Source organism: Rhamphochromis sp. 'chilingali' (assembly GCF_963969265.1).
Source record: "Rhamphochromis sp. 'chilingali' genome assembly, chromosome: 5".
Lineage (NCBI taxonomy): Eukaryota > Metazoa > Chordata > Actinopteri > Cichliformes > Cichlidae > Rhamphochromis > Rhamphochromis sp. 'chilingali'.
The window spans coordinates 39,113,899-39,126,302 of record NC_137932.1 but is presented as its reverse complement, the minus strand read 5'-3'; the positions used below and the strand labels follow the sequence as shown (position 1 = coordinate 39,126,302).

Genomic DNA, 12,404 nt, shown 5'->3' with positions numbered 1-12,404 from the left:
CTTCAAGAACAACCTGTACCAAATTTAATGGATTGTGATGTTTCAATAGTACACAAAACAGACACTTTGACTGTCCTTTATGTTAGGGATGATAGCAGGGCATTTAGCCATATACAGAACTTCCATCGCTGCTGCTCAACCTAACTTTATAAAGCTAAAGAGCAAAGTATGGCCAGTTTTCTTTTGCTGGCTGCAAGAGTGGGCACGTGGCTATTCATGAACTCAGAGGAACTGAGACCCAGTGGACTAAATTCTTATTTCCCATGTGAACACAATAGGAAAATGCCTATATGTTTGTGCAACCATTTACGGTAGGGTATGGCCAGCGTTACCACTAGTTTTGAATGTATGCCCACAGACCACAGCTATGTCTAAACGACCATTAGAAATTGTTGAAGCTCTAAGGCCAATTCAAAACCAATAAACGACTGGGTTTGGATTACTGTGTTTTCATGTCCTCCCTTGGTCTTTAGTGCAACCTAACATCAGTTGCCTATTTTGGTAGCATCTCAACACAGTGCATGTGTGAAAAATAAACTGCCATCACATTAAAAACATTATATATTGTGTAAGAAGAGCCAAGCTCCTTAGTCAGACCACTGGCTTTTTTTTTCAGCAGGAAAAAGACAAAGGTTTTTGGTTTTGAGCATTTAAACCTACAGGCTAATTTAAACAGGGTTAAAATCAGAAATATAGAGGCATTAATGAAGGATCTGTGATGCACTTTTTAGATGAAATTTGAAAGACATCCTGGAATCATGTGAATAACCTGTAACACTGCATTCCCTGTAGCAACGAGCATATTGATATGTATCTGTACTAATGCTGGTCTCTAGACAGGTTTATTGACACGGCAGCTTTTCTGTAGGGGAGAAATAATGCTGCCCATTCTTTATTCAACCATTGGAAGAGTCTTCCTCCTTTTAAGTGTCATTTAGAAATGAACCTTTCTATGATCTTTACATTTTTCTCATTCTGCTGTGAAAGAGTCAAAAATTCTTTCACATCGGCACACTTGTTACAGCGTGTGTTTTTGTGGGACTTTGTGTTTGAGCACATAGATGCCAGTCGTGTCAGAAATTATTCTCTTTACTTTATATCTCTTATATTTTTTCTTTTTTGTGAAGCTATGAATAATTAAAACATCTTTGCATGTGTGTTGTGCACCTCATCTCACTTTTAAGTTCACTCAGCCTTTTTACATGGAGATAACCAAAGCCCTCAGACAATTATCAGCGTCCTTCGGCTTCAGGACGTCAGCAGAAATCTTGCAACATTGAAACATCTTTACACAAACATATGCGTGCACGCACACTCACACACACACACTCCTTTCTCCACTCAAAAGAGCCAGTCTTTGTTTGATCCCCTGTGAGGTTTATCTCCTAAGTCAAATGTCAACACTTGCTGTTGACACACTCTGTTTCCTCCATTGACTGCCTTCATCCAAAGAACTGGGGACCAGCAGGTAACAGCAGCTGACCTGGGGGCACAATAGAAAGTCAAAGGAGTACAAGACATACTGAGGAATTAGAGAATTAGACAATAAGAAACAGTGTAAGGGTATCATGCAAGAATGTAACAAACACATCATGAAATATATCTTTTTATTTTAAAAACTAAGCTTGTTGAAAAGAACTCCTTGGAGAGAAGCATATGGGGTGTTTTGATGTTTTCTTTGCATCACACACTTTTCATTTCAGTATCACTGAGCATGTAATACCACTTCAATCATTAATCTGTACTTGTACTATTATAAGTTTAATAACTATTTTTATTTGATTTGTGATTTTTAGTGTAAGAGCAATAGAATTCACACAAGAACCACAATCAAAATGTAGTTGCTACTTTTTCTAGATGTTTGATACCAGATGCTTTAAATGGTTACTGAAAGCTGAGAGAGAGTCAGCAGTGTATGTTCCCATAGAGAGTGTCTAGAAAAAGGAGTAGAATTAATCTTCTCAGCATGACTTCAATGCTCCAAAACTGTCCACATGGAAGGCTTTACGGAAATGCACACCATAGAATAAATCAGTTAAGTTATGATACGGTATCATATCCAAACTGAACTGTAGAAGTGTTTCTCTCTTTTGGTTGGTGGATAAAACCCATCGTCTTCAATCCAAAAAAAGGAAAAAAGACTCACAACACCTCATATTTCACAAATCTTTAATAATCTCTCATTTTCTTTGTTTATTTCTTGCAACCTCTTATGCAGACAAGATTTGAGACTTGCTGGTGAATTAAAAGGAGCATGTAGGAGATTAGGAGTCAAAGTTTTACCTTCAGGAATTAGACGAAGAGTAAATATCAACCTAAACTAAGCAGGATGGACACAACAGAATGATTCCCATCCTGATATAATAGGTGAATTCAATGAACTGAGGTTGGCACACCACACAAAAACTAATCAAGGCCACAAATGCAGTTATCCAACTACCTGTCTCAGGCAAAACATAAAGACCTGGGCAGCACCAGAACCTGATGTTATCCACCCATATTAAGTGAAGAAGGTTATAGCACTCCATGAATACCTCGCAGCACAAATAAGTGGTCTGCTAACAGCAGATTGGCTAATACAGGGCAGAACAATCCTGATCGTGAATGAGGATGTTTAGTGGCCTCTACACAACATGAAAGCTCAATCATGAAAGCATCATAGCAACCAGACTGAGAAAGTCCATGAGTCTAAATATGAGTACAGCTCAGAAAGACATTGGAAACAACACCAGAGGATGAAAACACCAGCCACTGCTTGATAGAGCAGTACACTAGGACTACAAGAAAGCCTACAACTCAGTGCGAGTAGAATTAAATGGTTATTTCCATTCTACCTTCTTATTATCCATTGTTGATCTGCACACAGCTGTTGTCACAAACGTCACACTCGCTTACGTCACTGTCATGACACATTCTCGCAAAAAAATCACGGTTTTAGTAACGCAGTAATTCAGCGTGCTTACGGGAAAGTAACGGTAATCTAATTACCGTTTTTGCAATAGTAATCCCTTACTTTACTTGTTACTTGAAAAAAGTAATCGGATTACAGTAAGGCATTACATGTAACGCGTTACTGCCCATCTCTCCATATGACCAGTATCTACAGCAAGAACACTGCGATGTGGACTCGGTGGCTGAATGGTAGATGGTGGCAAAAAGAGGGAAGGTGATCTGGACTGAAGAGGTGGAGTTGTCTGAAGGCAAAATAGTAGACATACATGGCAGTTACAAGGGTATCCCACAGGCCAACGGGAGCCATGAAGAAGATGCAAGAAGGTCAGCTACTGCCAAATACCTAAAGAAGGTAAGGCTGGTGCTCAGAGGGTAGCTTAATAGTGGGAATAAAATCCAGGCAAACAATACATATGTCCCACTGGTCATCAAATACCCAGCTGGAATAATACGCTGGCCACAGGTGGAGACAGCTACCACCGGTGTAAAGAAACAAAAACTCGTCCCAGTGCACAGTGATCTTTACCCAAAGTTGATACCTTGAGCCTCAACAAACAACAGAAAGAGGGAAGGCGAGGATTAGTGAGTGTCACAGCGACAATTCAGGATGAAACACGGAGCATCTGTGAATACTTCCTGAGATGGCAGCTGAAGAAAAACAGTGAGGAGAACGGCAGGAAACAGTTGTGGAAGACTAAGCACCTGCATGGGAAGTGGAGTTAGAGGAAGTACCTGACACTGAGAAAAACTGCAAGTGGCCACAAAAGGCTGACCTAAAGGACAGCACCAAGGCTTTGATTATTGCAGCGCAAGATTAAGCCCAAACTTCAGATCCATAAATGCAAAACTCTACCACAGCAAACAGAGCTTGAGCTGCAAAGTGTGCAAAGGTTCCCCGGAGTACTGTCCAGCACACTGTAGCAGAATGTGAGATGCAAGCTGGGACAGCATACAATGAGAGGCACAATCAAGCGGCTGGAATAGTGTACAGAAACATCTGTGCTGTCTGTGGATTAGAAGGACCCAAGTCCTGATGGTAAACAACCCCAAAGGTGGTTAAGAACAACAGGGCTGAGGTCCTGTGGGACTCCAGGTTCTTGATAGACAAGCAGCTGCTGGCAACCCAAACAGACATAGTGGTGGTTGACAAGGAGCACAAGATCACAGTTGTGATAGATGTGGCAATCCCAGCGGACAGCAACATCTGAAAGAAGGAGCACAGGAAAACAAAGTGGTCCCAGTGGTAATGGGAACATTAGGAGCCATAACCACCAAACTGATAGATTCCAGCAGATTCCAGGCACAACATCAGAGGTCTGTTTCCTGCAGACTGCCATCCTAAGAACAGCGCAAAAACCTCAAAGCTACTGACAGCTACTTCCATAAATCATTCTCTCGTGTTTTGTTTACCTCAGTGAAGTTCTGTTTGTGAGTTGTTGCTCTGTACTTTGAGTCCTGCTGTATTTTTAGAACAAATGACTGTTTACATTACATCTTCGATACAGAAAACAGTAGCAGGTAGGGGAGAGAGGTGTGTATGTGGGTGTCTGTGTCTGGCAGTGAGTGGTGGAGGGGGTGATTTCCTGCTTATGAATAGCAAATGTGTGTTGATTATAATTTAATGATGTTAGTGTGTGTTGCTGTACATTTCCAAGGCTATTGTTATTTGATCAGAACACTTGTACACGCAGGAATACACTCATTCATGAACACAACGCGCACACAAACATGCACTCCCTCATAAAACTCACACGCAAGCTGAGACCATACAAGGTGTCAGCCCTACAAATGAAAACACGCATGCAAAAAATATGACACACAAGTGAAAGACAGACTGCATGAAGTTTTAAATTCTTTGGCACTTTTAATTACCATGCATGCATGCAAAATATCATTTTTACAGCCTGCAGTGTTGCTGCTCAAATTGTCACTGTGTGTGCTTGTGTCTGTGCCAATCAGATAAATCCAAACTTGGAACCATAACATGGGAGGTGAATAGTCCAGAGTTTGATTTGTACTTTTGTACATCATTTAATGTGTCATTTTATAACCTCAGACTGTAAACTGTAAAGTCTCAGTGTCAATAAAGTACTACTACTTACGTATCTATCTATCTAATTAAGTTCACAGTTTCTGTGACTGTTATGATCGAACATTATTTTCTTCATGCTTCATCTTCAAAGTTTGGACCTACTCTTTTTCCTCCCTTACTTCCTTTGTGTCTCTACGTTTCTTATTAGCTTTCACCATCACTCACTGGCTGGGCCTCTCTCTCTCTCTCTCTCTCTCTCTCCCTCTAAATAAGTTAATCATTCCAGTAGAGCTATCTTGCCACAGGTCTTATCAGTCTCTGTGTCATTTTATAACCTACCCTGCTCCCCCCTCACCCTTCAGCCCCTACTTGTCCTCTCTTGCTTGTCAACCTCTGACTCCACCCACCACTGCCCTCAAGTAACACAGTTTCAGCCAATCCCAACTCAGTACTGAGTGTGTATTGCTGATTGGTGGACCCCCATCACCACCACCACCCAGGATCCTGACAAACCTAAGAACCTAAACCTGGCCACCAACTCACTGTCTAAAATTAAAAACAAAACAAATAAAAAGACATGTTTGTGTTTGTCTGTGTGTGGATACAGAGATTACTTTGCAGGGTAACTACTTTCATTTCAAAGCTAAAGTTCTCAGTTTTATATTTTTTATATTTTTGTGTATTTGAATATATCACATCTCACTTGTTTTCCAAAGACGACTCCAGATCACTGTGTAAGGAAAACATTTCAGTTGGAAGTATAATAGAAACTTACTGTATGCCTGTGTTTATGTGTGTATGTGAGCACACATACTGTAGAGAACCTGTGAACACATGAAGTACAAGTGAACAGTGTACTGATGAAGTAGGAGCATCAGTCTGTTTACAGATTAACATTGCAGGTACAGAAAAACAAGTCCCCATAGCTTTTATTTTAGTGTGATGACTTCATTAAAGTTTATTGTAAAATTTAAGTTTGCGTTAGGATAATGATAACAACTACAAAAATACATTACATAGAGCATCCTCACAAAGACAGGACAACTCACTTATGAGAGCATTTTGGGAGAAACGGGCAATGCTCCAAAGAGGACCTGATCAGTACATATGAGCCTGTTTTGTGTGTGTGTGTGTGTGTGTGTGTGTGTGTGTGTGTGTGTGTGTGTGTGTGTGTGTGTGTGTGTGTGTGTGTGTGTGTGTGTGTGTGTGTGTGCGGCGACACAGGTGATATATACATATAATGGCAAAATGGTTGTCTATAAATCACCCAGACTTTAGCTACTCAACTCTGTAAAAAAAAAAAGAAGACTACAACAGCTGTGGCTGCGCTCTGACTGTGTTTCTGGCTTTACTGTGAAATCTATTTAATTGAATTTCTAAGTATTTTACTTGGAAATTGTTGTTCCAAGTAAAATATGTTATTAGTTATATATTTATATATTAAAACAGGACGAATAATTGTCATCAGGGGGACCTCACCTTTCTGTGCTCCTTGCATTTTATGATAATGAGCAGGGGTTTTGCCCTATATTGCTATAAAAAATATTTTTCTTTCAGAGATGACAAAGTCTTAACATTACCATTAGCTGTGGGTACTGAAACGTGTGTGTGTGTGTGTGTGTGTGTGTGTGTGTGTGTGTGTGTGTGTGTGTGTGTGTGTGTGTGTGTGTGTGTGTGTGTGTGTGTGTGTGTGTGTGTGTGTGTGTGTGTGCCCTCTGTAACCCTTTTATGTTCGTCAGATTTGTCTGGTGATTTTCCGTGTCTCCCTCACTCATAAAAACACACCGCCGCCATTTCCACACAAACACTTTTGGCTTCATGAATGTTTTGAAGTGACGGTATTCTGCCATTCAATGATGTGGATCACTTTTATGTCAATTTTCCTCATGACTAAATTACCCACAGCAGTGATTAGGAAAGCCCCAAACAGATTTTGGAGTAGTATATACGCACCTGCGGGAAGTAAAGGTTTTGTGGCGATCCTTTATAACGGTGCTTTAAAACAATAACGTTTTCCGAGTTTAGTAACTCACTAAAAGACATGCGCAGACAACAGGAATCCAGATCGTTTCCTTAACGCGACAGAAAATAGTTTAGACTTCTACCTGATTCAAAAGTTGGATATTTCTCTGTGGTCTGCGAACTAAAATAAGTTACACAAGCTTTTTGTGATTGTGGTCGTGGGGCATTACGGGGATGCTGTAGTGTCATTCTTTTTTGCATGAATTTAATTTGAAAGGCAGTGACGTCAGATCACTAATTGATCCCCGCTCAGCCAATTACTGTTAATGATTCAGAAGCAAAGGTATAATTTATTGCATAAAGGGGGCGATTTGATTAGACAGTGAGGTCATTTCAAGCCTGAGGCCGGTGATGCTCGAGTTTTCCATGAAATTTATATGGCCTTATGGAGAATTTACAATGTCCTCACCTGTATTTTAAGATGGAGTGGTCACACACGCACACACGGGCGCAGACACACAGAGAGAAGAAAGAAAAGCAGAAGGAAAGAGTATAATTTTGTCACAATAGTTCATCTTTTAAAGTTTGTATATATATGAAAAAATTACTTAGCATATAGGAACGCTCGCTCTCACGCTCCCTGTGCGTGCGTGTGCTAAAGCGCTCTGATCCACATACCTTGCGCTTTGTATTTGCATTCCGTGCGCCCAGACGCAGTCGGTGATCTCACTACAGTTGCATCACTTCTCTTGATTTCCTTGTTCTCCCTCCGCTTTTAAAGTCCGTCATTAACGGGATTAAATAGATGAGATTTTGGAGAGATGGACCTGGAGAGTTTGAGGCGATGTTTCCCGGTCTTCTTTCCTGATTGGATCGGAGGAAGATGATGTCAGACGACCGCATGCGTCTCGGATTGGAGAGAGCGGAGTAAACAAAGCCGCGAGGAGGAGGAGGAGAGGTCTCCACATCTCCAGACAGTCCGACCGACTCACCGAATCCGACTTTACGCACAGGAGAGGGCGGCCCCGGCGGCTCGTGCTTGTCTGCTCAAGGCTGAAAGTTACACTGACAGTCTCACATTAATGGCTGACGCGCTTTAAAGACTTTGGAAAAGATAAAGGGAAACTTACCATCGCATTCTAATCCGGACCTTGTGCTGTTTTCTTAAGTGCAGAGTGATTCCCTAACTCTTCGCGAAAGTGCTTCTTACTTAGTTTAGAAGGAATCACTCCGTTTTCTCCTGCGTTATTTCTGAGATTTTTCCTTTCTTTTTTGCGTAAATGCGTTTTAATATTTTTTTTAAATCAGTGTAGCTAAGTCAAAGCAGCGTTACACACAGGCTATGCAAGCCTGTTGTTTAGAAAAAAGTCTTAATCTGGCTTTATCGTTGGAGCATTGCCTGATAATTGGAAGTGAAAGAGAGTTATAAAGTAAGAAATAGGACGGTAGAAGTCGCTCGGGACAGTCTTTCGGGGGGTGTTTGTGCGAACGCCTGTCTCTGACGTCCAGGTGTCCCGCCGTGCGGTGCGGAGTCTCTATCTCAGGCCGGCAGTGCTGTCATGCTGCCCAAATTCGAGACTGAATCCCTGGGACTCTCTCGATCGTATGGCGAACAGGGGCACATGCCAAGGAACATGCAGGGTAAGAACTGTCATTCATTTGAATCTCGGTAGTCTGCCCGAAGCTTCCACTTCGCTGTCTTCGTGGAGCGTTTTCCGGCTGAGAGTGTACTCACTAAAATGTACATGCTTGTATTCGTTACCTTTTTTTCTTATAATGAGGAACAGTTACCGATCTGTCATACGCCAATACACGAACGCGTTGATTCCACGAACTTAGCAGGTAATTACTAGGGGGGGTTATTATTATTATTATTATTATTATTCAACATGATCTCCAAAAGGCTTCGATAATGTTCTTCCACTTCAACTTGGAAGCACTTTTTTTTAAAGTTTGGCCCGCGGTCAAACAGGTACCTACCTGTCATTCACGCTTAGAGCGAGCGGCAGCAGCGCGTAAAAAGCAAGAAACAGAGCAGAGGTATTCTGTCAATGTAACTTTTTCTTGTTTGTTTCTTTTTTTTTTATTTCTCTGATTTTAGAATGAAACAGATGACTTTCTCTTAGCAGAATAAGAAATATCTCAAACCTGCTCGTGGTTTTGTTTCTAAAGAAAACTGCTGTGGAAGAGTTGTTGATGTCGAAGCAAAACTGGAGTGTCTGATTAAGATTAAAATATTTGACTAAGGACAGCAAACTTTTACCCAAGAAGAAAATAATTATGAGCTAGTTTATTGATTTTACAAACGGTAAAGAAGAGCTTGGTATTGTCTGCCAACACGTAGTTTCGCAATAGCTTTCTCTCGTAGTACAGCCAAGTTGATTCTACTCTCAAATGAAATACAGCTGCAAAATAAAGTTAAACTAAATCACTACGTTTTAGATGTTGCTTTAATGCTGTAGTGTGAAATCTTTTTTGTAAGCTTTAAACTGTTGTTGTTGGAGGTTTTTATCTCACATTCGAGGAGAACTGCGTAAGGCCTTCAGATGTTCGAAATCGGTGTCATTTAAAAAAAATGAAGAGCAAATTTTAGGACCCCTGCATTTTTTTTCAGAATGAGCATAATTATTTAAATTCCCAGTGGCATGCCGTAAAAATCTATTTTCTTGATCTTCACAGTAGGCTGCACATTAAGCAGCTACATTTTTGAAGAAATTCTGACCTCAATGGCAAGTTAAACTCATATAACCCTGATCATTTCCAGCATGTCTTTCCACGGCAGTATAACCGGACAATCAATTAGCCCGCTCTCGGTTCATAAGACATTGATAACGTATTCTCACTTTAAACAAGGAGTGGCTTGTTTGCCAGCCCTTTTACCTTTTTTCTTATTTTACCCCAACTGTTTTTTTTTTACAGGCAGCTAAAACAAGGAAGCTCCGACTGAAATGAATTTCTTTTAGAATCACGAGGTTTTTTGTTTTGTTTTGTTTTTTTGACAATTGGAGGACGTTGGGTTTTTTGTTTTGTCTTTTGTTATTTTATGAGCAAGTGGACAGTAAATGATTGACGGTCGGGCCGATGTGTTTCTGGAGGTAATCTGCGCAGACGTTGTATGCATTCACCTGCGTCTGTCAGTTATACAACGAGGTGCTGAAATATATTCAATTTGTCTGTGCATAAAAAACACTATTTGGACTATAATTACAGGCATAACGTCGCGTCATGTGCTGTTAGAGCTCCTTAAAAGGCGAAATTCACTGTACAAAATAATGGAAACACCATAGCAATGACAATTGAAAGAAAGAAAATATTTGGATAGGATCCTGTAAAATAAATATTCATTATTGTCGGCCTCAGGACGGACACCCCTCGGATATCTTAATTTATTATTTCCTTTCCACTGCGTCATCACTTCAGAACTGCAACCAGGGCTCGGATAGTGTTTATTTTCTTTTTGAAAAGGCGTCCAAAATGCACCTGCGGTACGTCGTAAGAACAGGCCTTTAAAATCGTGTCCTTCTTGCGCTTTAACGCAGAAGAAAGTTCGAAAATCGAGCTTGCTTTGAGTTTCTGTGGAAGGAAATAAAAGAAAAGGGAAAAAACGGAGCTTGGTGGAACTTGTTGCTTCAGCTGGGATACGCTGATCCCAGCAGGGCAACGCGCTAACAAACTAGAAATCATGTCTAATTAATAGGTCTCGGAGAGAGCAGATGAGTGGATTTTGAAGTCGAGCAGTACTAATAGCCCATGTAAAGACATTGGAAGGCGTAGTTGACAAAATATTTCCACTTTTACAGCCATATCCACTGTGGTTTCCTTTTTGATCCTGCCTGCTTTTTATGATTAGTGCCATAAAGACTTTTGTAACTGTTGTAAAAGTCAGCATGCCCGTTTGCTTGTAGCGCTGTCACACACAGAGACTTATGCAGGTGGGTATTTCTAACAGGGCAAAGAGGGCTAGACACCTCAGAAATAGTCGTACTTGTATGTAGACTATTAAGACCTAAATATATTAAAAAAAAAAAAGAGGGGGGGGGGAGAGAAAAGGAGGAAAATCTGCAAGGAAGGTGAGGGAATTTTTATGCTTTTCCTCCTTTATTTAAAATTACATAATTAGTTATTTCCAGCGTTTGTCATTATTTTCTCTTCAGTATAAATAATGGCTAAAACTCGGTAACCAGGAAAATTATGAATTGAGAACTTTTAAAATGCAGCGCACAGCTTCCACATAAAATGTGTGTACCAATATAAAGCAAATAAAATTAAATGGCCTGTAGTACTGTGGCTGATTCTTAAATAGAGAAAAATAATGTTGGTTCAAGTTGGGTTTGGATGGGGGGGGTTTCTCCCTCGCCTGCAGAGATAAGGGCTTCTCTGTGTCTTCATTTGTCTGTGGGCGGTAACATTTTCTCCTCCAATCCTTAAGTCTAATATCTCCCGATTTCCCCCAGCGATTTCACGACTCGGATACATATTGCATATGTATGAGGCTCACTTTCATGAGCTTCTTTTTATTATCATTATTATTATTTTGGCTCCTGTCTGAGACGGATGTAGAAGAGCAGAGGAAGAGGGAGTAATAAATGATCGCGTCCTCTCAGCTCTATCCAAAAGCTACTATTCGTCGTTTTTTGCTCCTCAAATTTAACCTTAAAAAAAGTCTTCTAGAACTTTGAAAAATCTCATTAATTTGCCCCGCGCGATTCCGCACCCTCTTTCATCCATGGATGGATGAAAGAGGGATTTTTTGAAAAAGAGATTCCCCGGCACTGAAATAGACTTCTCTCTGTGTATGTGTCTCCGTGTGTCCTCCTCCAGCCCCTCAGTTAAAAATGATGGACTACTCATATGACGAAGACCTGGACGAGATGTGTCCCGTGTGCGGAGACAAGGTTTCAGGGTATCACTACGGACTTTTGACCTGCGAAAGCTGCAAGGTTGGTGCCCCCAATTCCCTAAATAGAAAACAAATGCTGCACGATTTAAGCAAGAAGTTGCCTATTAACATAAAGTGTGCATGGTACTGTGTGCCTGTGGTGACCTCTGATTAACTGCTTCGATGTATAAAATATTCAAGTGCACTCTTGTCTATCGTTGTGCAGTGTCATGCAATTATATATGTCCAGTTATTTGTATTAGCCTCTGAAGTCCCTGTAGGGCATCAACATGTGTCACTATGAGGCTTACACAGACTAAACTGTGGTCTTCATGAGTTTAATGCGCTCTCTGATATTATACTTCCTCTTGTGTCAGCCATTTTCCTAAATACTATGGGCTACCCACTGTGAAGAAAACTGCTTATCTGGATGGTGTCATTTCTGTCCTTCTCTCTCTTTTTTTGCATGCCAAGCATTTAAGCAGATTTTTTTTAAAGAATGATTTGCAACAAGTGTAATATTAGAGCAACATTTCAGCTCCTCACCATTAACACTGCAGGAAAACCAACAGTAAAGAG

At 40.6% G+C, this 12,404-nt stretch overlaps 1 protein-coding gene and 1 long non-coding RNA gene across 2 annotated transcripts in view; one reads left to right on the top strand and one right to left on the bottom strand.

Moving 5' to 3' along the window:
- Positions 1 to 444: 444 nt before the first annotated feature.
- Positions 445 to 7,730, bottom strand: LOC308397482. Its single transcript, XR_013971785.1, has 3 exons — positions 7,625 to 7,730; positions 5,760 to 5,808; positions 445 to 1,483 (listed from the first exon to the last, which is right to left on the bottom strand). It is a non-coding gene; the product is annotated as an uncharacterized lncRNA (long non-coding RNA).
- Positions 7,731 to 7,915: 185 nt separating this feature from the next.
- Positions 7,916 to 12,404, top strand: part of nr5a2 (nuclear receptor subfamily 5, group A, member 2) — a 68,476-nt gene continuing 63,987 nt past the window's right edge. Inside the window, exons 1-2 of the mRNA XM_080883129.1 lie at positions 7,916 to 8,587; positions 11,768 to 11,886. Of these exons, the coding sequence (XP_080739255.1) occupies positions 8,506 to 8,587; positions 11,768 to 11,886 (201 nt within the window). The 5' untranslated portion in view covers positions 7,916 to 8,505. The remainder of the gene's footprint in view (positions 8,588 to 11,767; positions 11,887 to 12,404) is intronic.